The following is a 26,335-nucleotide window of genomic DNA, read 5'->3' on the forward strand; positions in this document are numbered from 1 at the left end:
GGGGGAACACTCATTGCATAAAGTTCAGTTTGCACTTAAAAAAATCTGAAACTTTCATGGATATCCATTTTTTCGTAAAGCATAGCTTTATAGTTACAATCAACCTTGAAATAACAAAAATGACTTAAATGTGATATAAACTCTTTGTACAAATAAGAAAAGCCATTTGAAAGGTTTTTCTCCCCAAAAGTAAATTGTGAACACAGATGGTAGTCAATGCTGTCTGATATTTTATGTCTTTATCACAGACCATAGAAACTGGAGCTTTAAGTATATATTAGAAAGGTAGATTTTTTAAATAAGAATTACAGAAGAAAAACAAGTCATCTTACACATAGTTGATGTAGATTCATAAAATTCTACATTTTGTTCATGAGTAAGTCTTGCACACCTCTGATGTACATATCAGCTCAATAGTGAGTTTGTGCTTATAGTTTGTACAGCTATAAAAATGTGAGAATACTCAATTTGTTTTTATGGCCCTGGTGTTAGGGTCACTAATAAGACAGAGGAACCACAACAGAGGGTTTTTTTGTTTTGTTTTGTTTTTTGTTTTTTTAAAGTAGATTAACAAATTGAAGAATTCTGAGGGATATAATTATTTTTTTATTATTATTATTTTTTTTTTTTACTAATTACCGATGGGATAATATGGCTTTATGTAAACGTGTGCAATTGGAGTGCCAGAAGTTAGAGGGAAGAGAAAGTTAAGGGGAAAGGGGAACAAAAATAACGAGAGACTTCTCATCAGATAAAGTGCGTATTATAAATTTTAGAGCAATCATAAAATAACAAAGATGAAAATGTATGAGAAGAGAAAAAATGGAACAAGCCTATTTTATACAAGAGAAGGCAGAAAAAGAGGAAAAAAATAACAGATGGGATAAATACAAAACAGCAAACAAAACATTTAAAATAAACCATATCATTATTACATTAAATATAAATAAACACATATTTTAAAAGAGATCATTAGACTAGTTTTAAAAAAAACAGAAAAACAAGACCAAATTATATACTACATGCCTAAAATTTGAGACAGCCCGGATGTCCATCAAGATGAATGCTGAAACAAATTGCTATAATCATATAATGGAATACTACTCAGCAATAATGACTAAACTACTGACACAGTTAACAACATGAGTAAACTTCAAAATGATGTGAACAAAGGACTACACACACACACACACACACACAAAATTCTAGATGATTCTATTTTCATACAATAAGAGAACACTCACAACTACTCTACAGTGATAGAATCAGTTTCCTGGGGAGGAATACGGGGTATATAAGTGAAGCATGAGGAAAGGTTTTGGGCTATAGAATGTTTTACTTCATGTTGGGGTAATATTTAAACAGGTGTATACTTTAGAGAAACATAATTGAGCTTTGTACTTCAAGTGGGAGAATTCATTGTATCTTATGTAAATAATAATTTAATATAATTAAGGATATTAAATTAGAACCCAATAAAAATATATCCAGAAATGTTCCAAATATTAGAAATTAAACAATGTACTTTAAAGTAATGTTAAAAAGTGGTGTTCTGGGTGCTTAAGAATATATATACAGCTTAATTTGGTATTTATAAGTTTAAAATTATAATTAATAACAATGTGAAGAGTAATTAGCTATTTAAATGTTCTACATTTATATACACACACAATCACATACCTAAGCACACACATATAAAAATAATTACCAATTGAAGCTGAGTACATTTGTTTCATGTGACTTTCAATGACAGAAGGATCCCGAGAGCTGTAAATCCCCAATTCAGGGTAAAAGCTGGAGCCAATGTCATCCGGGGGACTGTGTTTCCCTTGTGGATAATTCTTGGTTATTCTAGGGTCCCAATGCTTCAAGATTGGATGGTTCCAATGTATATATTTACCATCAAATTGTGGATTTCCATACCAACTGTAATAAAATGCATGTAAATAATAATTCAGGGGTGGCAGCTCTTCCAGGTAAGGTTCAGAGGTTTTAGAAGGTTTCATAGTGATTTCAACACTTTTTAAGTTCTTGATATTTGTTTCACTGTTGACTTTGTCATTGTTTTGGGAATCAAAGCTTTTCCTTAAGTGAGTTTGTTGATGAAGTTCTGGAAGAAGTTCAAGTCCAAAAGGATCTCCGGAAGTAGCTTTATTTGGTCTCAGCATTTTTAAACCCATCATCAGGGAGAAAATAAATAGAATAATAAGTGACAAAATGATGCAAGTCCTTCTTCGAAACTTTGCCATGATGACATACTTTAAACTCCAAAATGGTAAATGTTTAGCTGTAATTTATTGAAAAATTGTAATTAGTAAATGGTATTGACAATATTTCTCAATGTATTTGAAATGAAAACTAAAATCCATAAATTTCATTACACTGAAGTTTTAAAAGTACATATTAGTTGTATCATCAATCAAGGTCTACAAAATATATGGCTAGACCAAATGGCAGTATTTACTTGGAGATACCACAATTATGTTTTGTCGGATAAACATCTTAGGAATTTTATTTAAGAAAGTGTTTTTTCATTATTTAAACAGATTTTGTGTATGCTGAATATATAAAATTAAAGGCTCATAGTTTAAAAAGGCAAATACTCATGAATTAGATTAAAAGCCTAGTCAATATATGAATTTTCAACAAACTTTTTTTAACTAAAATAATGATTTTACAAGAGAGTAACCACACATTTTTGAAATGAAAAGAATGAGATAAATAATGATCACAAGTGAGAGATTCCTAATTTAAAAATATATTACTACTTTATAACTTTGAAAATCTTACTACTGAACAGAGGTTATAAATATGGACTTACAACTTCTAAAATAGTATTGTGTTTGTATTTTTGTTTCAATAACTATGTATATAAACATATGTATAGGTATATGTTACGTATCTATGTACATATACAGATACATATACATACATAAGAATAAAATTTTTGTACAAATTTCTTATTAGGTATCTGAGGAAAAATTGACATTGACTATATTTACAAAATATGACTTTCTATAATAAATCATGCTGTTGTTATTCCAGAGAATTAAGTTACAACAAATTAACCCTAATAGAAAAAACAAGTAAAACTTAATCTAACCAGCAAGTAATTGTGTCTCTCACATAGGCACACACAAATACTTTCTATAAATTGCTACTTCTATTATGCATATATGCAAGAATTACTAAGATGAGCCAACATATTTCTTTTAAGGCTAAAATAAGTCATAAATTTTTCTTGAAGTTAACCTTGTTTAATTGTGAAGCATATGACACCTTAAGATTAATATATAAGACTTAGATCTAGGTTGAAATACAAACATTGGCAAAGGAAATTGGCAGTTTAAAACCCATCTCCATCCTTTGTGCCCCTTGCCAATCACCAGCCCTTCCCCTTTGCCTTGCTTAAGAACGACTTGACTTTTGAATTTACCATTCTCACCTTTCTTTATAGTTTAAACAGTATAGTATAAACCTAAACATACCTAACCAATATTAATTGTTTTGCCAGTTTCAAAGTTTTATTTAAGTATATATGGTATATCCATATAAACTACATACATACACATACACACATTACTAATATGCTTATTAATCTTATACATAGATTATGTATGCTTTACATATACTTACATGCTATAAATACATATAATCAGATATAATTAGATATACATAAAATACACAAAAATATTGGGAAACATTATTAAACCTTGACACTTTACTTTGTATCCTCTTTCTCATCCCTGCATTCCACCACATGAGTCCTGCTCTTAATTTAAAAAGCCACGAAAGTGGAAAGGCATAGGTAAACAGGTCTGGAGAATTTTGTTTTACAACTCTATTAATTCACTAGTTTAATGGAAATGCTTTCATGTCAAATAGTCTCCTTCTTAAACTTTGGAAACAGAAAGTAACCCTTCCTCTACTGTCCCTAGACTCTAGTTTAGGGACCCCCCTCCCCCAAGTTTTATTACATGGATACACTGTGACCACACCAATAAACTAGACCCCTTAAAGTGTGTCATGTAACCAATCGATAACATTACACATGACCTAAGCATTATGAAAGTAGACATAGTTGACTTTAAGATGAGAAACAGCTAAATTCTTACTATTGTTCAACGAAAAAACAAAAATTTATTTCATTTGGTTGAAATATCAAAAAAAAATCTAAAAACTAAAACTAAAAAGATGTGTAACTCAGTTTAACTGAACAACTAAACTTGTGTAAAAACTAGTATGCTAAGCACCACATGAAATTGCTTGATTAGTAACACATAGTTCTTATGTTCAAGGTGCTTAGAGTCCATGAGGAAAGCAGAAGACATATACACAAATAACTATAATTCAAAGAAGAAAAGTCTCAGAAGTGAAAGACATAAATAAAACAATAAAATGCCTTATATAAATTAGGACGTTGAAAAAAATAGTAAAAAAAAAAAAAAAAAAGGTAAAATCTTAGAAGAAGGAGCACAATATGAATAAGCTGGTGTAAAAGGAAAGGAAAAAGAGAATGGCCACAGTGTCAGAGAAAGGATGTGCCCAGAGATATATTTACTGGATATGAAAGATACTGTGAAACAAAAAGTCCTCTGTAGGCTGCAGCCAAGAAAACAAGATGAGGAGGAAAAATAAAGCTGTAGGGCCATGCTGGAGCCATACTGTACCAAAGAAAGAGGACTTTTCTGGTAAATAAGGAAACACTGAAGACTTGTAAATAAAATATTGGCATAATGAGAGTACAGATTAGAAGGATAGAGCCCTTATAAAGAATATTCAAGACATCAAACTTAACTAATTTCTCAATCTAATAATCTCCCATTCACTGATAATTTTAACTAATTTTCTCTTTTCCTACATTACTGTTTTTAGTGATTCTGCCAACATGGATGATCCATCTAGTAGTTTAACCTCCTAATTCTTTGCCTCTCTTCTAAAGATTTGTTCTTCCATTCCCACTTCACCAATTCAGGTATCATACTCTTCCCTCTTGATTTTTTTATTAAATTACTTACCACTTCAAATCTTTTTTCCCCATTTTCCAAACAATCTTTTGTGCTTCGAGGCCCTCTAATTCAGTATTCTCATTCTGGCACTTCCTGGACCTTATTGATATGTCCAATCTACTGAGTCCACTGTTTCTGTTATTTCTCCTTTTTGTCATGTTTTGTCTCTAGTATAGCCCTTCACTTCTCGCCTTTCTTGACACATACCTGGTAAAACCTTAAATAAATGATGTGTGTCTTGATCTTGATTCAGAACCACAAAACTATACCAGACAAAAACATGCAACCATGACTTTTCCCTATGAATTCATGACCATAAATTTCAAATGAACACTCAATAATGCTTAACTATCCTGTTACCACACTCTAATATGTTCACTTTTCTAACCTCAGAATTTCATTTTCAGTTTTCATCAAACATACTGCTATGTCACCAACTTCCTTTATTATCTTCAGATAGTTATGTTGCATACAGTTGAACACTGAACAATGCTGCAATCAATTGTGCAGGTTCCTTCATATGTGGATTTTTTCAATAAATATGGTACAGTATTAAAAAATGCACATTTTTAGATTTTCTTAATCATTTTCTTTTCTTTAGCTTACTTTATTGTACAAATACAGATATAACATGTAGGACATACAAAACATTTTAATGAAGTGTTTGCTCTTGGTCAGGCTTCCAGTCAACAGTGGGTAATTAGTTATTGAGTTTTGGAGTCAAAACTTATATGCAGATTTCCAACTGCACAGGAGTCAGCACCCCTAACCTCCATAGTTTTCAAGGGTCAACAGTACTTCATAGAGAAAACATAAACAATCATACAGGAACTCCCTTATCTTCCCATTAAGAAATTAACCTATTGGCATCAACTTTGCCAACAAAATATTTCCAATTATAATTGTTTTAATATTTAATTAAATATTTAATATTTCAGTTTTTTTTTTTTAAGATGTATTTATTTGAGACACAGAGAGAGAGAGAGGCAGAGACATAGAGGGAGAAGGAGGCTCCATGTTAAGAAGCCTGATGTGGGACTCGATCTCAGAACTCCGGGATCAAGCCCTGAGCCAAAGGCAGACACTCAATCACTGAGCCACCCAGGCGTCCCTCACTACTGCTTTTAATTTTACAAAAATTCTGTTTTCTTGAATTTTGCTCAATTTTTTCAATTGCATTTTCTTTTCAATTTTTTGTTTCTTTACCCTCCTTCTCATAAGGCATGATCTGTTGTGTTTATCTTGTAGTCATTTATGAAATAATTAGCTCATTTCTGATTTTTTCAGAGTTTAATTAGCTCATTTCTGATTTTTCATAGTTGTAATTTGCTTATTCATTCATATCTCCTAACTTTTAGTTCTATTTAAATATTAGGTTACAGTGGTCATATTTTGTAAACATGTCTCTCTGGCATGCCTTCAGTGCTTACAAGTATGTTTACTTTTTTGCCTATAATGACTTTGTATGGGATGTGGCTAATCTTTTTCTGTTGCTAAATATTGCATGAAATAATCTCAATTTTTAGAAGTGAGTGTTTTATCATGATAGTTTTTCTAACTTCATGCTCCAGAGAACTTCCATTGTTTTTGTGAAATCTTACTATGGACTTACTTTTTTTCTGAGATCAGCTGGATTTTTCTCCATTCTCACATATATCCAGATGTTTTAATTTCCTTGGCTTCTATTTTGTTATCCTGCTCAACTTTAAAGTTATTTCCAAAAGTTAGTCTTCAATACGGGGTTTTGTCCTAAAAACCAAGATATTCTCGCACCTTCAGGCAGAAAACTTCAAAGTTCCCCCTCCTCGTCCTTGCAGCTATTATTCTCAGAGTGGGCTGTCACTCTTTCATATAAGTATATTTAGGAAGGTTCCTGTTCCAGTTGAAGCAGATGCATTATTGCTTTCCTCTCCTTCCTCCAGCAAAACAATTAGAACACAAGTCTTATAGCTGTTATTGAGCAGTCCCCTTCCACTCATACCTTGGGGGTCCATGGGGATAACTTGTCATTTTTTTGTTAGCTATTTGTTTGATTTCAGAATGATTCAAACACTATACTGTTGCTGTTGCCATGACCCCAAACTGTATACTTCCCTTAAAAATCTGTTAATACCATAATTTTACTGCTCAGTACATCTTTAACACTATCTTGTGAGTTTTAGACCCCTGTATCTCCACGGCCACTTAGTTCAAAATATATTCAGATTTCCATCCTTTCTCCTAATGACTTATTTGTAAACATATTATATTTGGGAGACTTCCTAGTTTTTGTTATTGATTTATAGTGTGACTCCACTGAAAACATCCCCTATATGATTTCAGCCCTTTGAAATATGTTGAGACTTCCTTTAAGGCTTGACCTATAATTCTGTTAAGTGTACCATATACACCTGAGAATACATATTCCACAGCTAGTGGAATATATTTATAACATTTACACATGTCTACCAAACCAAATAAGCTGTTTTGCTTCTATTTTTCATATCCTCACTTTCTTCCATGTTAAAAATCCCCCACTACCATATTTATCTCTATGTTTACATTACATAATTTTAATTGATATTATGTAGAGACAGATTTGAAGACTATTTTCCTAAAGCATTAAATCTTATAATGAAATTTCCTTTTCTACTGATTGGTTCTCTTACATTTTACTCCAATATTAATATAGCTACAATGGATTTCATTTGGTTCATGCTGGAAAGAGTATCATTTTCATCATTTCATCACCTTATATGGTTAGTTTTTTTAAAATATCACATTGTTTTATTATTGTTGCTGTTTTTAATCTAATCTATAGTCTGTCCAGAAATGGTATGATGCAGTGCATTTACAGTTCTGCAAATATGGACATATAAATATACATCTTACCCATATTTTTCCTTTTTGGCCTTCTTACAAGCTCCATTTTTCTCTTATTTTTTTTTTTTAATTTTTCCCTACTTGTTGATTGTATATTTACATTCTCTTTGCCATTATTTTTATTATCTTTGTGATTATAGCAGGCATTCTTACTTGTCAAAATCCAGGATGAATTAGAATTTTTTTTTTACTAGATCTCAAACAATAAAAGCACACTTAGAAGATTTTAGTTCCTCTATCCTTGGCCCAACTTTGTGCTCTGTTTTGTTGTAAACCCCACCAGATAGGATTTTGTTTTACACACTCAACATTCATTGCATTTACCCTTTCTTTTGCTTTTCACTTCCTCCTGCATCCTACTTACATTCAAAGCAACTTTCCTTATCGTGAAGAAAGTATTCCCTTTAATGGGGCTTTTATTATCAGTCTGCTGCTGCTAAGTTCCTTATTTTTTTTTGAAAATATATTTTGTCTTCACTGTAACATGCATCTCTATACTTCTATATTGGCAATTTTCTTTCAGCACAATCCATTATCTTCTGCCATTGTTTCTGTTGAAAACTCAATTACTGTTTTGTGGGGTTTTTTCTTTGTTCTTTAAAGACTTCAAAGGATTTCTTTATTCTAGCTCCTTTTAATATTTATTATCTTTGGTTTTTCAGCATTTTCCTATGGAATATATACATGGAATATGGTCTTCTTAGTATTTACCCTGCTTTAGGTCAAAAGTGCTTCTTCAATCTGTGTGTTTACAGCTTTCCCTAGTTTTGTAAAATTCTTGACCACAGTCTCTTCAAATATTGCTTTTGCTCCATTATTGCCTTCTCGTTCATTCATTTCTCATCTTGAAATACAATACACATTAGAATTTTATTCCCGATGTTTTTAAGCATTTTAAAACTTCCCTCTTCTCCCCATGCCTCAGTCTGAGTACTTCTGAACTCATTTCCTAATGCTCTTCATCTGTGGTTTGTTATAACTTTACTCTTAAAACTTTCATTTGATTCTTTTCAAAGACATCAGTTCTTGGCTAAAATCTTCGATCTTCTAATTCCTTGAATATGTTAATCCCACTTATTTAAAGTCCACTTCTACTAATCTGAATTGGATTTTAGGGATTCTGTTTCTATTGCCTGTATTTTTTTGGTTTGTTCTCTCAATATCTGGACACTTTTTTTGTATGCTGGGTAGAGTTTTTAATTGAATGCCAATCATTGTGTATGAAATTTTTTTAGAGACAATGAAGCTCTGTATATGATTTTCCTCCAGAGAAAACTTGTTTGCTTCTTAAAGATTGCTAGGGTGGAGAAGATTATCTTGATCTAATCAGAGTGGAATCTTCAAAACTAGTTAAAGTCCTTGTAAATATTTGAACTATTTCTGATTAATCCTATTCCCTTACAGGCATGGGTAATGAAACTAAAGCCATGGGTTTTATCAACATCCTGCCACTTTCTATGTTCTACTTAGTTCTACTTAATGTTCTTAGCTTCTCCGCTACTTTTGAATCAGGGGTTTTAAACAACCCTTCCCTATTTCCTCCACAGTCTCCCAAAGAATAACATATGTTGCAGGTCTCAAAGCCACTGAAATGATTAATTCCACCCTTATAATCTGAATATAATGGAAAGCTTTATAACAATGACTTAAAATTCAGATGCAATAAATAAAAAGGCTTAAATTAACTGTATAAATTTAGAATTATGTATATTGGAAAACACTATAAACAAAGGACAACTGATGAACAGTGAAAATATTGGCATATCTTCTACCTCACTCAAAATTTTTTAAAAATGCGAGTTAAAGAAGCTCCTGGGTAGCTCAGTAGGTTAAGAATTCAACTTTTGATTTTGGCTCAAGTGGTGACCTTAGGGTGATGAGTTCAAGCCTGCTTGAGATTTTCTCTGCCCTGTTTCCCCCTAAAGTTAGTAAGTCTTCAAAATAATGCAAATTAAAGCTACATAAAGATATCATTTCTTATCTGTAAGACTAACAAAAACAAAAATATATTATATTGGCAAGATGATAGGAAATCAAGCACTTCCAAACACTGCTAGGTGAATGCAAACTGTACAGCCTTTTTGCAAATTTGGCAATATCTAACAAAATTACACATCCATTTATCTTTGGACTCAGAAGTCCTACTTCATGGAAATTACCTTAAAAATACAGAACCACATAAATAACACATAAATCCATATACAGCACTGTAATTTTAAAATACTGGGATATTCAGCTGAATAAAATGAGGAAGAGCTCTCTGAAATGACAAATTGATTTTCTAGATATACTGCGCTAAGTGAAAAAAGGAAAATGAAAATAAGGAAACATACATTTTCTCAAATGCACAAAAAACCAGTGGAAGAATAAACAAGACTCTTAAGGAGGTTATGTATAGGGGTAAGGAGAAACAAGACGGAGACTGTGGGGTGAGAACAGGTAAAAGGTTGGAGAATGGAAGGGACTCTTCTTTTTGTACAGTTTTGGGTTTTTGAGCCATGTCCTATTTCACATACTCCAAAATTCAAACATTAAATGTTAAACTCGTTAGTATGTTTTTGCAATGATACATATTAGCAATTCTTAACACTTAATGTGAATTCTACAGGTAAGCAAATAATGTATGTTGGAAACTGGGGCCCAGATTTTTCCATGAACAAAAAAGTGAGTTATGTATAAAGTGGGAGGCTGGAATGAAACTTTTGTTGTCAGATTGTAATTAGCAATATGAATATGTGGCTTTTTTCAGTAACAAGGGGTGTGTGTTTGTGTATGTATATGCATTAATATATTCACATTATTTCCTAGTTCTCTCCACTGACAGAGTCTACAAGCAAAGAAACCCCAGCAGCAATGAACACATCTGATACCAAGATTTTTGTTTTTAAATATCCTTCTCTACTTAGAAATAGGTCCCTCGTTGAAATGTTGATTCTCAAACTGTGGCTGGGAAAGTACAAAATGAGCCTTGATCATCTTACCAGAAAGTAAGAAATACTCAAAAGGTGTTGGAGACATTTCCATTGGACAGAGAAGCTACTGTGAAGGTGCAACCACTGGCTAAATCCCGGACAATTTCAGCATCAAAACAGAGAGTAATAAATGACAGGTATTAAGATAAGAATTCATGAATCCATACTGATTTATTTTTTTATACTAGTATTTTTTGATGCAAAAATAAAAGGAATGAAGAAAACTCCTATTAGAATGCCAACCAATAAAATTCAGATGGAATCATTCAGATGAATATCATTATTTGGCAACTACCATAATTGTCCTAGGCAAAAATCATCAATGGGTATCAAATGAGGGAATAAAAGTCTCATGAGAAACAGGATAGCCATATATGGGCAAAGAATCTCCCCAAAAGACACCTGATTAACTACAAAAGGAACAATAATAACTCAGTGCCTAGCAGACACCACCTTAAACGAGTGATCAAAATGAACTTTGTCAGTTAATTTTGGTTAAGTATTATGAGTCTCCTGAGAGGATACCCTAACAAGGAACCAAAAGCACTGCTACGGTATTTCTGTCAAAATTTAACTTGGATCAAAACATGAGGAAACATCAAACAATATATTAGTCATTCACAAATATATCCAAAATACATATCTAGGTACACACATACATGCACACACAATGTAATACATAAGTGTGTGTACATCAGTATAATGATAAAGCAAATATGGTAAGATGTTACCATTTGGTGAATATACAGGAAAAATACACAGGAACTGAGTTGTTTGTACTATTTTTGGGACATTTTTAAGTCTAAAATTTGAAAATTTAAAAAAAAATGAATACCACCAAAACTGGAGACATGAGCTGATAAACCTAATACTTACTTTTGGGAAGGGCCAACTCATATCATCTTTCAAGCTCTGCAATACATGACCCCTGGGAGTGAAATTCTCATGTATGGAATGTGGCAGCCCTACAGAGAAGAATAGAGATGATACAACAATTTTGGCCTGCCTCTACTATTTATTGTCCTGAAATTTCCAAGTTATCAAGATAAAAACAAATCCTTCCCTAAAGACAGTAAGAAATTTCACAAGCCATGAAGTAGAAAAAAATAATTATTGATATATAGGATCTCAACTACATTAAAGATACACACATGAAAAAAGAAAAGTACTTAAACATGTAAAATTATTACCTCTGGGTGATAAAATCCAATGGTATTTTCTAGTTCTACCTTCTAAAATTAGAATACTTCAAAAGTAACGTTTAGGAAATAGCAGCAATGAACACTATATAAGTCACAGAGCATGGGAGCAATAACTTCATGATTTAGAAATTAGCAAGACCTTGTTTTTTGAGAGGCTGACCAGATGAGCGGTGAAATGTTGGAAGAGTCAGGATATATAACAGAATACTGGCCTTGCAATCTAAAAACCAAAGTCCAAATCAGCCATATTTGCCTTCCTGTGGGACCCTAGGTCATGTAATCTCTTCTTTAAAAAACATTATCTGTTGTGTTTTCTGACAGTCTTTCTGTGAATCATACAAGCTAACATACGTGGAAGTCTGAAAGGGTAGCTTTAATCTATGGTAAATACCAACTGGATTTAAAAATAAAAAAATAAATAAAAAAATAAAAATAAAAATACAGGTGAAGTTAAAGGTGAAGAAATATAGAAAACAAATAGTTCTGAATAGTTCTGAAACTTTCATGTTTGTTGGATTCATTTCTCAGATTCGTTTCTCATATCTACACAAGAATATGAAACAAAATGGACATTTATGGAAAAGCCACCTTGTCCCCCGCAGTCCTTGCCCATAAATATAATTGAGGTCGATCCCTCTTCCTAACATTACTTAATTCACTAACTTAAAATGTTCATTTATTACATCATTATAGATGATTCACTGGCTTTAGCCCAATTCTCACATCTCAATTAACAGTAAGTCACCTCAACCTAAAGTTAGAACACTGTGATTAAAAGCAAATAACCTCCAGCTGTGCCTTTTAGAAAGCTATTTCACCTATTCAAATGACCTCATCTTTCTCTGCTTTTCTCATCTTTACAATGAATTATTACCTCATTCACAGATTTTTGAGCATAAAATAAGTTATTATAAAACTTTTAGAATCACTTCCTGTTTAGGGTAACACTGAATAAAAATGAGTATTTATTATGAAGATGATTATTAAAGATGGGCATCTGGCAAGCAATTAATAACCAATTCATGGTTAATTTTCTCTAAATGTCTATTCTCTACATGACTAACTTTTAAAATGTTACTCATCCTTCAAGATAAAGCTGAAACGTTGCTTCTTCTTGATACCTTCCCTAGTGATTCCAGGGTGCAAAGTACTCATTTTCTCATTCATTCTATTGTTACAGTACTACCTATTTATTAAAGTAGCATTTCTTTACATATTGCATTATGCTATTTACTTACATGCATTGTATCCACTATTACATTGTTCCTTAATGTCAAAAAATGGAGTCCTTGTCTTTACACTGCAGAAGAGCCCCATATATCTTATAGTCAGTGACCATCAAATATTCAGCTTAATGGATTTGAGGCCCTTTTGTTTTTAACATTGGTATATTTGGGCAGTCTGTGTATAAACAGACTCTGACTGTACAAATGGTTGACCTTTCCATAATCTATACTGAATATTATTTAGGAGGAAATACAGATCCAATAATTATAAAAATTCATTTTAATAAAATTATCATGTTCAAGATAGCAAAACCACAATGAGCCCTGAGATGTGTAACAAGTCTAATGATGTAGCAAGAAAGGAGTGGAGGAATTATTTGGCTTCAACATAAGGAAGAAGTTTCAGAAGTCGCATGAGAAAATAAAATTATAATCGCAGATGTATGGGTTTCCAAAGTTGCAATCTACTCAAGATATTGGCTATTGAAGGCCTGTTTACTTCCAAGGACAGTTTTCATTACATAATAGGATACACAGAAGTTATACCAAACGGATTCTCTTGAAACTCTATGGTTTCTACTTTTGTGTTTTATGCTTTTAATCTTCAAAATGCTAGTTTTTGACTTGGAGGTCTAAGAGATCCAGAGCAGTGTAATATCAACTTATTTCGAGAAGTATTTGCTGTCGATCCAGTTAGGCCAAAAGATTTCACTTTTTAATTATTATTAAATTACATGGACTCCTAGTAATTTTTTAGCATCAACTTAGAAGCCACTGTAGATAAACACAACTAATAATAGAAGACACACCTGGGACTTTCAAAATCAGTTTCGATACCAAGGCTTCTGGCTCAGGGGGTTTGACACCTACAGACTCTGGTTAACAGAAATTCAGTTAGGCATAATCGCATCCTCCCATTTTCGCCTTCACAACTACCTACGAAGTACAACTTTTTAACACCATTTGATAGATAACATAACAGAGGTACAAAGCAATTAATTGTTAAGTTTTCAGTAGGCTAGTGAAGGGCTAAGCAATTTGCCTGAGGCTAGGAACTGGGAAGAAGCAGTGCTGTTTGGCTCTAGAACTGAAATTCCTGACTTCTATCTCACTGTCCTACAAGGAACGTAATATACAAATTAAGTTTAGAGATTTTTTTGTTTTCGGTGGCAGATGAAAACTGTGACACGTGGTCATGTTTTCATTTAAATAGGGGATCCCTGGGTGGCTCAGCGGTTTGGCGCCCGCCTTTGGCCCAGGGCCTGATCCTGGAGTCACGGGATCGAGTCCCACGTCGGGCTCCCTACATGGAGCCTGCTTCTCTCTCTGCCTGTGTCTCTGCCTCTGTGTGTGTGTGTGTGTGTGTGTGTGTCTCATGAATAAATAAATAAAATCTTTAAAAAATAAATAAATAGTATGGGCTTAGAAAAAAAGGATTATACTCCCTACTAATAAACTGCAGCTCAACTCTAATCTGAAGACCGTTTCTTTTCCGATCTTACACTTACTATTCATCACCTGACTACCAGAAACAGCTCTGGTGACGGTTTTATGCACAGGGCGTCAAAGTTTACAAGATTCACTGCGCCCCACCGGTTTTCTAAGCTTACATATAGTTCAAGGAGGAGGAACTGAACACTTTGTCACGAAAACGATTTGTAACGTGACAGGATTACCAGACCTACATTTTGCTTTTCTTTCTTTCAAACTATTATCTAAAAATACCTAAACAACCCACTCCAGTCCTTTTTGTCCCTTTTAAAGTCCTATAATATTATCCTCCCTTGTTCGACTCATCTTTAAGTTACTTCCACGTTTTCTCTGAACATTTATCCATAGGGTCTTTACGGTCTTTAAAAGGAAATAATCTTTTACAGTCCTATAATGTCTTTTTTTTTTTTTTTCCATCTGCCACAGGAGCAAACTGAGATTCAGGCGTTTATCATAGTTTTCGTTTTATTACTGTAATAGTATCCTCCCTTGTTCGACTCCTCTTTAAAAATTCCACGTTTTCTCTGGACATTTATCCATAGGGTTTAACGGTCATAAAAGGAAAACTATCATCAACGCCTGAATTTGTTTGCTCCTGTGGCAGATGGAAAAAAAAAAAAAAAAGAAAAGAAAAAAAGACGTTAGTCCGGCAGAGCCGCATCCTGAAACTTCGCAAAAGGTTAAGTCTACGCTGACAGAGCCAAACGTGTTGACAAGTGAGCGGGGGGGAAAAAAAGAAAGAAAGAAAAAACCAAAACAGCCAAGTCTGCGCGGCCTCGTCGCCGTCCCGCTCTCCTCCGGGAGGCCCGAGGCGCTGGAGGCGGCGGCGGCCGCGACCCCCCCGCGACCCCCCGAGCGCGGGAGGCCTCGACCCTCCTCCTCTCCCCGCAGGCTCACGGCGCGGCTGCAGTTCGCACACAAAAGGACGCGGCGGTCGACGGCGTCCGTCCCTCGGGGAATTTCCAAGTTGCCGGGGAGAGGAGGGAAAACCGAGGCGACGGGAGGTTCCGCCCCACAGAAGCGGCGCACGCCAGGCCGCCAGGGTCGGGAGACAGCCGGCAACCGGAGAAGGCGGCCGGACTAACCGAGGCACAGAGGAGAGCGCGGCGCCGCCGGCAGGTACCCCCGGGTCCCGCGCGCCGCCCGCGCGCGCCTCTCGCCGGCCGGGGGGCGCGGGGTCAAAGGCCGCCCGCAGACGCTGCACGCGCATTGGCTGGCCGGCAGGCGCGCAGGCGCCGGGTGGGTCCGGCCCCGCCGCAGCCGCGTCTGCGGAGCTGAGGCCGCCGGCTACTCACTCACCCGGGTCTGCGAATCCGGCCACCAGCAGACGCTCCAGCCAGAGCCGCGGGGGGCGAGCCGGGCGCGGAGCGCGGGTACCGGATACCGGATGTGGAGCCCCGCCCCCCGGAGGGCGCGCGCTGAGCGTTCCCGCAGCCCCGGGGGCGGGGCCTGGCTCCGGCTCTAGGAGGGGGCGGGGCACCGGCTTTCCCCGCGCGGGCGCCCTCCTCTGTGAGCGTCGGGAGCGGCGCGGGGGGAAGGAGCGGAGAGCTCGTCGGGGCGTCCGCGGCGGGTGGAGCTCTGGCTGGACGAACACCCTCCCTCTCCGATTGGAGGTGACCCACCTCTCTTAAAAACTGTTATTATTTTTTTTATATATAAATTTACTTTTTATTGGTGTTCAATTTGCCAGCATATAGAATGACACCCAGTGCTCATCCCGTCAAGTGCCCCCCTCAGTGCCCATCACCCAGTCACCCCCACCCCCCGCCCACCTCCCCTCCCACCACCCCTCGTTCGTTAAAACTGTCCTTCTCACGTTCCTCGGGGAAGCTCTCGCTGACAGAGGACAGCTGGCCTGCAAGGGGGAGGCCTTCCAAAGTTGCTGCAAACTCCACTTGTTTTCAGACTCTTGGAAGGGACCGTTTTATCATTAATAGAACACTGGAACTTCGCTTGAAGCCCCTAAGTAGATGAAGACGACATTGGATTTGCAAACGTATGAGATCACATTTGTAGTGGAAGTACAGAAATAATCGGGAGCAATGAGGCAGGTGTAAAGAACAAGAATTTTCGAAGGAGGGCTTACAGCTGAAGGTTTCCGTCTTACATCAGCCCGAGAAGCCAGGAGAATTCTCTATTTTGTTTGGTTACGTGGTAACAAGGAAGTTGTGACTCACAGTCTAGAACTTGCTGACGTAAGCAATTTTCTAAAGGCTGGGCCTTAAAAATCACACTGGATTTTTAAGAGGAATTTTCGTTGTGAACTATGCGGATATGAATGTATCCCATATGCGCACATTTTTAAGCATAATGAAAAGAATACCCTGGTATCCACTGCAGAGCTGAAGATGCAGAAGAATACCAATGTCTTTGAAGGCTTTTCCAAAGCCCTCTCCATCTCCTCCGCGGACAGAAATAAACATTATGCTAAATATTGTATTACTTATTTCCTTGCATTTTGAACACAGTTATATATGTATGACTGCCTAAAAATATGTTATTCTGGTGGTGTATTTTTTCTTTTTAAGATTTTATTTATTTATTCATGAGAGACAGAGAAAGAGGTAGAGACACAGGCAGAGGGAGAAGCAGGCTCCATGCAGAGAGCCTGCGGGACTGGTTCCGGGGTCTCCAGGATCACGACCTGGGAGGAAGGCAGGCAATTAACCTTCATATATATATATAATGAATCCTACAGCATATATATAACGAATCCTACAGCATTTTCCCCTCCCAGCCTCTTTTTTTTTTTACTACACATTTGGGTTTTGAGATTCATCTATGCACAGATACATTTCCCATAAATAGATTAGGCTGGCACATCATTATCCACAACACCTATTATTGTTAGATTTTAAAATTTTTGTTTGATAATAACATCTTTTAATTTGCTCTTTTATTTTTTTTAAAGATTATATTTATTCATTCATGACAGATACACAGAGAGAGAGGCGGAGACACAGGCAGAGGGAGAAAGGCTCTATGCAGGGAGCCCGATGTGGGACTGGATCCCAGGTCTTCAGGATCACGCCCTCCGCCAAAGGCTGCGCCAAACCGCTGAGCCACCGGGGTTGCCCCTTACTCACTTTTTATAGGCTTGTTGCTTTTGGAAATTAATTTGTATATAATCTTTATATATTTTTTAAGTTTAAGTACTTTTGTCTTGGTTATATGTGTTTCAAATAGTTTCTCTCAGCTTACGGATTGTCCTTTAACTGTCTTTTTTTCTTAATATTTAATTTATTTATTCATTTATTCATGAGAGACATCTAGAGAGAGAGAGGCAGAGACACAGGCAGAGGGAGAAGCAGGCTCCATGCAAGGAGCCCTATGCGGGACTCAATCCTGGGTCTCCAGAATCACGTCCTGGACTGAAGGCGCTCAACCGCCAAGCCGGGCTCCCCTCCTTTAACTTTCTATAGTACCTTTGATTACTAAAAGCTGCATATTTTAAGTACTGCTAGTTGAATTTAACAAATATTTTCATTATAGTTTCATGCATTTTGCTTTCTTTAAGATTTTATTTATTTATTTATTCATGTGCGACACAGAGAGAGGCAGAGAGAGAAGCAGGCTCCATACAGGGAGCCTGATGTGGCACTCAGTCCCGGGACTCCAGGATCACGCCCTGGGCCTAAAGCAGGCGCCAAACCGCTCGGCCACCCAGAGATCCCTTCTTTCCTGTTTACAAGAGTCCCAAGCCATATTCTTTTTTATTTTCTAAAATTTTAAAGTTTAATTATGAAATATTTTTGGACACAGAAAAATAAATAACATGATGAACACCCATGCATTCAATTCTACATATTGAAAAATTTTGCAAGCTCCTCTTTCTTATGATTCTTCTCTTAAATTGTCTTTACTCTTGGCTCTTTTTATTTTCATACAAACTTTAGGATGAATCAGCCAAGATCCATAAAAAATCCTTTTTGGATTTTGTTTGGAATAGATTTGACTTTATAGATTAATTTAGCAAAAGTTGTTTCCTTATCAGTGAACATGGTAGAAATAGTCATTTATTTAGGTCTTTTATATTCTGCAATGCTTTATAAGTTACTAAAATTTTGAACAACTTTCATTACATAGCTCATAATTTTATTGCTAAAATTGAAGCTATCTTTATATTTTCTGATTGGCTATTAATGGTTTATTAAAAAAAGACCTAAGTTTGTACCAATTTTTGTATATTGGTCTCATATCCACAAAACTTTGCTGATTTTTTGTGTGTGTTTGCTTTGTTACCTCTCTGGATATTTTATATAAACAATCATATCATTTATAAATAAAAGTAATTCTTTCCTTCTTTTTTATTTCTTAAACCACCTATTCGTATTTCTTTGTTTTGTATTAACATACAATGTTAATGGAAGTAGTGATAGCATCTTTATCTTGTCCCTAACTTTACTGCTGTATTTTTAAAATTTTATTATAAAGTAAAATGTTTGCTTTTGGTAGATACTTTACCAGGATTATTAAGGGTTCTATTTCTAGTTGCTTACTGTTTTAATCAGGAATGTTTTTTTTTTTTTTTTTGCATTTTTTGAAATAATCATTATTCCCTTCTTTAGTATGTTTACAGGAGTTGTATTAATAAATATTCTGATGTTGAATGAAAGGAAGGATATTTTATTTTATAAATATATCAGTGCATACCTACTTCTTAAAAACTATTTGATTACGCCTGCCAGCATAAATAAATTAGGACAAATATATTCTCTTTGCATGCCTTTTTCTATCCATCAGATTCAGTACATAATACTATTTATAAATTGGATTGGGATTGTAGATAATGCCCCATCCTATAACTCTGTTCTGTTGGTCCCTTGCTAATGGCAAGAAATGTTGAAATATCACTTATAGAGACAGTATTGTCATTGTTTTTTTTTTTTCCACATTACATTTTCTTTTCAAAGTGTTTTTTTTTTGTGTGGATTAATTATTGGGAGGAATGGGAACGGTGTTTTGTTGTAATGATCATATATATTTTTATATACTAAATCCTGACATTTTCAAATATAGAATGGCTGGGATCCCTGGGTGGCGCAGCGGTTTAGCGCCTGCCTTTGGCCCAGGGCGCGATCCTGGACACCCAGGATCGAATCCCACGTCAGGCTCCCGGTGCATGGAGCCTGCTTCTCCATCTGCCTGTGTCTCTGCCTCTCTCTCTCTCTCACTGTGTGCCTATCATAAAAAAAAAAAAAAAAAAAATAGAGAATGGCTGTAATTTCTACCAAGTTCAATTGTCTACTTTTCAGATGTTTTAACTGAAAAAGTAGCATTGGAGGAATATGCCATTCATCTAATAGATGAATTCCCAGAGGGAAAAAAGTGAGAGCTGCATATAAATTGATTTTATGTAATAAATAGACATTTTAAATGTGTTGCATCAGCGTGGTCACTGAGATCCCAAAGAAAAAAAATTATCCACACAGGGAATAATGGAAGAAAAAATACAAATTTTGCTTCTTAAATTCTTGTTGAGAATTGTTCTAACGCATTAAACTAATATTAGCCTTTGGCTTCTCCTAATTACCATCTATTATTATAATAGTCTCTACTCCACGAGATCCTTGGGGTTGATCTCTTCTTGCTACTAGCTAAATAGCATCCCTTTTTCTTTTGGCATTATCAGTAAAGATCCTTCTTATTTTCCAGGCCTGTGCAAACTTTTATACCTACAGACATCCTTCTCACTCTATTTCAGTGAACCTCAGAAATATACAAAATATACAGTATGTAAGGAGGTACACCAGTTAGGATAAGCTTTAGTTGCATAAAACAATATTCAGCAGTTCACATTTTGTCAAACAGAGAATATTTATTTATTTATTTATTTATTTATTTATTTATTTCATAAAATTGAGGCAAATAGCCTGCTTAGAGTGTATATAATGGGCTCTGTGGTTCTGACTATCCCAGCCTCTAAATGGTAAATTCTAGGGTGTCAAGGAGATCAATATCATGCATACCTGTAACACATTACTGGCACCCTGAATGGCAAACTCTTCCCTGGATAATTAATTTCAATTCATCACAGCACATCGCCATACAAAGAGAAACTGGGGCTCCAACAAGTGTGCCAGTGGGATGATAGAAGACCACAGTGCATGCTACTGTGGCTTGTGGATGGCATGGGAAGTCATCCATCTGGGGGAGAAGACTAGGTTCGGACAATCTCCTTATTAGTGCTGTATAAATAAGTCCCTGTGAGTCTTCCATAGATGAGGGTTATTACTTCACTCTGCATATTGTAATTATATCTTACAGACTAGTGCATGTCTTTCTAGCCCTTTACTTTCCTTGAAGCAACAAAGGGTATGGAAAAGAGTGAGATATCAACATCCTTTTGACTGTGACAGATAAATTTTGTCATATCCCTTTTCTGTTTGTCTAGTGAGTTTACACCACTTCATTCTTTAAACTCTGTATTCTATTTGATTAGAAAAGAGGACTATCAGAATTGTAGCAATAGAATTTAAATCCAGAATTTGTATCCTGAAAGCCTTGACTGCACTGTAAAAGATGAGTGTCTCCTTGACAGCATGGATTTTGCCCTTTTTATATGTCCAGAGCCATCAAAAGTTGTTGACATATAACAAGAATGCAACAAATAATTTATTCAGGGATAAAAGAATAAAAGACTAAGAGGTTACTTACTCATTATTATTTAATCCTACTTTCTGATACGTACTATTTGCTCTAGTCCTACAACTGTCCTTACTGTCTGTCATCTGAATTCTTGATGTCTTTTTTCCTCTCCAGTCCCTGAAGTTTCATTAGAATTTCCTAGACATATTATGTCATTTTATACCTTTGTTCATCACTCCACTCACCTGACATGTCTTCTCAGTTCCTGTCTATATCATCTCCACTCATGTCAGAGAGTTCTTCTTTGTAAGCAATAGAAAACAATCTGGCACACTAAAGCCCAAATAGACCTCATGTAAAAGGTTATAGAGTATAGCAGGAAGGCAAAGCCTAGTAAATTAGACAATGGGCAGGAACCCAGAAGGACTGGACAATTGGGATCACAGCTTCATACAATGATCTAGATTAAGGCACTGATATTTTCAAGTGTGTATTGAACTCTCAATGTTGTTGACACAACCATGAAGAATTTATCACTCTTGCCTGCAAGGTTTGCCTTATCCAAGATTCAAATCTTTGGTTGGAAAAATCTAATTACCTAAGCCTAAGTTATATGTCTGTATCTCCCAAGCTACCTTGAAATGGGAGTCAGTCCTTTTAGCTTCCTTCATGAGAAGTCAGGCAAAAACACACAGTCTGTATTCCTCCAAAACCAGAAGGATTTTTGGATTCTAAATAGCCAAGAAACAACAAGTGCAATAAATCCCAAAACAAAAGTTCAGTTATCTATTACACTATGCTTCAATGTCAAGTCTACCTTCTCTAATGCTATGGTATTTCATACAACATAATTATTATTATATACATACATTGATCCCTATTTCTTATAGTCAGTACTGTGAAGTGCAGGAATAATTTCTTCATTAATTAAATTGTCATACCATTCTTTACATCAAATTTTCCTTGATAAAGGTGTAACTAGGCTATCTCTTGATATCATTTAGAATGCAAAGATATAACTCCCAAGAAATCCTCTGAATAGAATACCAGAGCCTCTACCAGTTGATAGCAACAGATAATTCAGAGATCCAAACTCTTACCCATCACCTAATGCTCTAATTTTCACCATGTATATCCAAAGACCATAAGTACCTACCAGTCTTGACAACAAAGAATCCACTCTATCTTACATAAATTGATGAGTTGTGACACAGGTCAAAGAAGAAACTGGCCTTGGCAGATCATGTCTCTAACCCAGAGCTGTGTAATTCTCTGGTCTTGTGTGGCCACAGGAGCTAAGATGCCTTCTTTATTCGTTAGTAGAGGCTGATTTAGGATTGACTCAGCGTAGGTATTTCCCAACTACTATGGTCTCAATGTTTGCATCTCTTTAAAATATGTTGTAACCAAACTCCTCAGGTCGTACTGTCGTACCAGGAGGTTGAGACTTTTGGAGGTGGGGACTCTGGAGGTGATTGGGTCACTAAAGCAAAGCCCTCATGAATGGGTACAGTGCTTTTATAAAAGAGGATCCAGAGAGATCCTAGCCTTTTTCTGCCATGTGAGGATAAAATAAGAAATCTATGACCCAAAAGAAGGCTTTAACCTGATGATGCTGGTCTTGATCTTGAACTTCCAGCCTCCAGAACTGTGAGAAATAGATGCTAAATGTTTATAAATCATCTGGTTATCATTATTTGATATAGTGTCCCTAAGCAGACTAAGAAATGAACTAAAAAGGCCATGTCCCTTGACAAAAGTTCATTTTTGATTCAAGCACTAGACCAGGTCATGGAATTCTAAGTGGATGGAGATGGGAGAGAGTTCCAGTATCATCTTCCTACACTTCTGGTTAATTGGCGCTGCTAGATTGAATGTACTGATGACTGGATATGGGCCATCTCTCCTGGCAAGACCCTGTTCCACATGGCAGTTGAGACAGAGTCTTGTCTTTAATTGAAAGCTGGGCCAGAAGAAGAATAAGGCCCTTCCTGAGTGGGGGAACTACTCCACAAGTTGATACAGAGCCTGACAGTGTTTTGAGGGAAGGAAGTTTCATGTGTTGTGACTGAGCATTAATTTCATATCCTAATTAGCAAACCTCCAAATGTTGTACTACCTATAGTCCAGATTTTACAGTTATTTTCCAAGGCATTAGGTTGTTTATTTGTTTGTTTTTCCTTTCCAGGATAACACAGATTGCTTAACCAAATCGACCTAACCTTTATTCTGCCATAAAATCACATCTCCTTATGTACAAAAAAAAAAAAAAAAGTTTGCAAAGTCACTAAAGAAAAAAAGGCTTATTGCTTAAGATAGATAAGCCCACTCATCCTCTATTTATGTAAGAGAGAACACAAGTCATTTTTCTCAACAGTGAGTGCTGCAAGGTGATTTTCTGTGCCTGCTTATTCTAAGAAGTAGCCGGCAATTTCTCTTGCTAAAAGAGTAAAAGAAAGAACGTGCATTTTTTCTCTAATAAAATATTCCTCTATTATACAAACTAATTAAAAAACAGGTCTGTGCCTTGTACATCTTTTCTACCTCCCATAATATCAAGATCCATGAGCACAGATACAAAGATGTCTAATTCACTGCTGGGGCTCCTATATCCAGCATGTAGTAGGTGCTTGAAGTAGGATGAGTAATGGTCCCCAAAGAGAACTAGCTCCAAATCTTCGGAAAATGTGAATGTTACTTTACATGGCAAAAAAGACTTTGCAGATGTGATTAAGTATCTTGAGATTAAGATTGTCTGCGTGGGTCCTAACTATCATCACAAGTGTCCTTATCAGAGGCAGGGAAAGGGAAATTTGACAGAGAAGGCAATGGGGCTGCTGAAGCAAAATGCTATGCTTCTGACTTTGTAGATCGGGAAAGAGCTGCAGGAAAGGAATGAAAGGAATGCAGCTATAGAAGCTGGAAAAGGCAAAAAATGAAATTCTCCCCTAAGCCTCCAAAGGGAGAGCGACCAACCAAGCCAGCACCTCGATTCCAGCCCAGTGAAATTGACTTCAGCTTTCTGAAACTGCAAGAAAATAAATGTTTTTTTTTTTTAAGCTATCAAGTTTGTACTAATTGGTTCCCACAACTAAAGGAGACTAATATGGTGCTCAAGAAATGTGTTGAATAAGTAAAGCAACGAGCAGTAGGGATTCAGTAAATGTTACATTACAAGACACCCAGGTTGGTCTAAAACTAATGTGTGAGAAGAGAAATGGTAGATGTATTGTTTACTCTTCTTTTTATTGTGGACATTAAAATGGCTTTTTGGATGTGAGAGAATTGTCTTTCAAATAAATGCATGGAGTTAAAATTAATCATGCTGATCTAACTTGGGGTTTTCCTTCATCAAGTCTTATTCTGGTTGTTTTGTTTGATTGAGCTTGCTCAACATGGTAGTTTTATGATAATTGGTTTTATTTGATTATGCATTTATTCACAATTTTTTTTTGGGGGGGCTGCCTCTGGTCAGAATACATCAGTTCAGAAGAAATACCTGCCTTCCGGGAGCTTGCTATCTACAAGGTACAGATATACACATTATGTGGTTTATATTAATTACCCACTTACCACTGTATGGGCTACTGCAATTATATTTGTAGATGTCTATATATGTTCAAGTTTGTGTTCCTGTAAGGTGGGTTTTTCTTCATTTTTTTTAAAGATTTTATTTATTCATGAGAGACACACAGAGAGAGGCAGAGACATAAGCAGAAGAAGAAGCAGCTTCCATTCAGGAAGCCCTATGTGGGACTTGATCCTGTGACTCCTGGATCATGCCCTGAGCCAAAGGCAGATGCTCAACTGCTGAGCCACCCAGGCGTCCCTCATCTTTATATTTTATAGCACCTAGCTCAATGCCTTTACATAGCAAGTCTTCAAATATGTTTCTTTAATTGAATGTACCTGGTGGGTAGAAATTTACTCTTTATTGACTAAATAAGGAATAAAGCACTGTGTGTGTGTGTGCATGTTTATTCACATGTGTGAAAACTTGGTGATAACATTTTTATGCTCCTGCTTCTTTCAAAATAAATTCTTTGAGTATGATGCTTAATAATCTTTTAGAATAAAAAAATGCAACAATAAAAGCAGAACTTACCAAATTACTATTTATGATTCCACAGCAGAGAAAAGAAATACACATGTATTCTCTAAACACTCTCTTAATATTTTATGATTCATTAGAAAAATATAATACGCTACCAGAAAGATTAGAAATTGTTTTACCATGTAGTTGAACAGCTTTTGTATGTTTAAAACTTGTTTCAACGTCTGAAATAGCCTTATTTTGCAACATTAATTTTTCTATTTTGTACTTGTTCAGAAAAAGTATAGAACATATCAAAAGAATGAGAAAATATTGACTTCAAAAACTATTTTTCAACTATTTTTTTCAAGTGAATGTCAATAATATTGAGTCCATTTGAAAAAAAAATGAGATAAGGAAATTTTAGATTGAGTTTACCAAGGAACAGTACGTTGGCTTCCCCAAATTTTTCTCGAAAATCTCTCGTTCAGTTTTGATTTTCTCCTATGTATGTTCAGGCTCCCCAGATGATTCTTATCTTCCTAGTTCTGCCTGGGGTATCTTTAGCTCCAAGCCTGAGATTTCTTTTTCCTCCAGCTCTTACTGTGGGTGGCTCTGTGATATCCCTCACAGACTAATCTGTAGTCCTGAAAATTCTGACTGGAATTACCTAGCTTAGGCTCATTGGCTCCCCTTTGATTACATCAGGCTTGCATCTACTGGGGCTTTGTTGGAGTTATGGCAACTCACAGAATTTTAGAGTGTGAAGGAATATTAAGTTCAGCTGGACGGTATTTCTCTTGGTAGAACAATCTTTTCTACAACATTCCAAACACATGGTTACTATAGTTTGCTTGGAATAGTGAAGAATAGGCAACTGATGCCCACAAAGTCAGAACAACTTGCTGTAAATTTTCCTCGAACTAAGCCAAAACTAAGCCTATCCCTTAAA

General features: G+C 35.8%; 1 protein-coding gene across 8 annotated transcripts in view; it reads right to left on the reverse strand.

Moving 5' to 3' along the window:
• The window catches only part of MANEA (mannosidase endo-alpha), a 74,936-nt gene extending 48,901 nt beyond the window's left edge, over positions 1-26,035 (reverse strand). The window contains exons 1-3 of one of the 8 annotated variants that reach the window (XM_077903042.1): positions 25,822-26,035; positions 11,720-11,808; positions 1,709-2,287 (exon numbers count right to left, since the gene is read on the reverse strand). In XM_077903042.1, coding sequence (XP_077759168.1) covers positions 1,709-2,249 — 541 coding nt within the window. In that variant the 5' untranslated portion in view covers positions 2,250-2,287; positions 11,720-11,808; positions 25,822-26,035. The other 7 variants (XM_077903046.1, XM_077903043.1, XM_077903044.1 and 4 more) reach the window with 7 other exon arrangements.
• Positions 26,036-26,335: the final 300 nt, after the last annotated feature.

The sequence above is a fragment of the Canis aureus genome, chromosome 7, assembly GCF_053574225.1.
Source record: "Canis aureus isolate CA01 chromosome 7, VMU_Caureus_v.1.0, whole genome shotgun sequence".
Taxonomy (NCBI): Eukaryota; Metazoa; Chordata; class Mammalia; order Carnivora; family Canidae; genus Canis; species Canis aureus.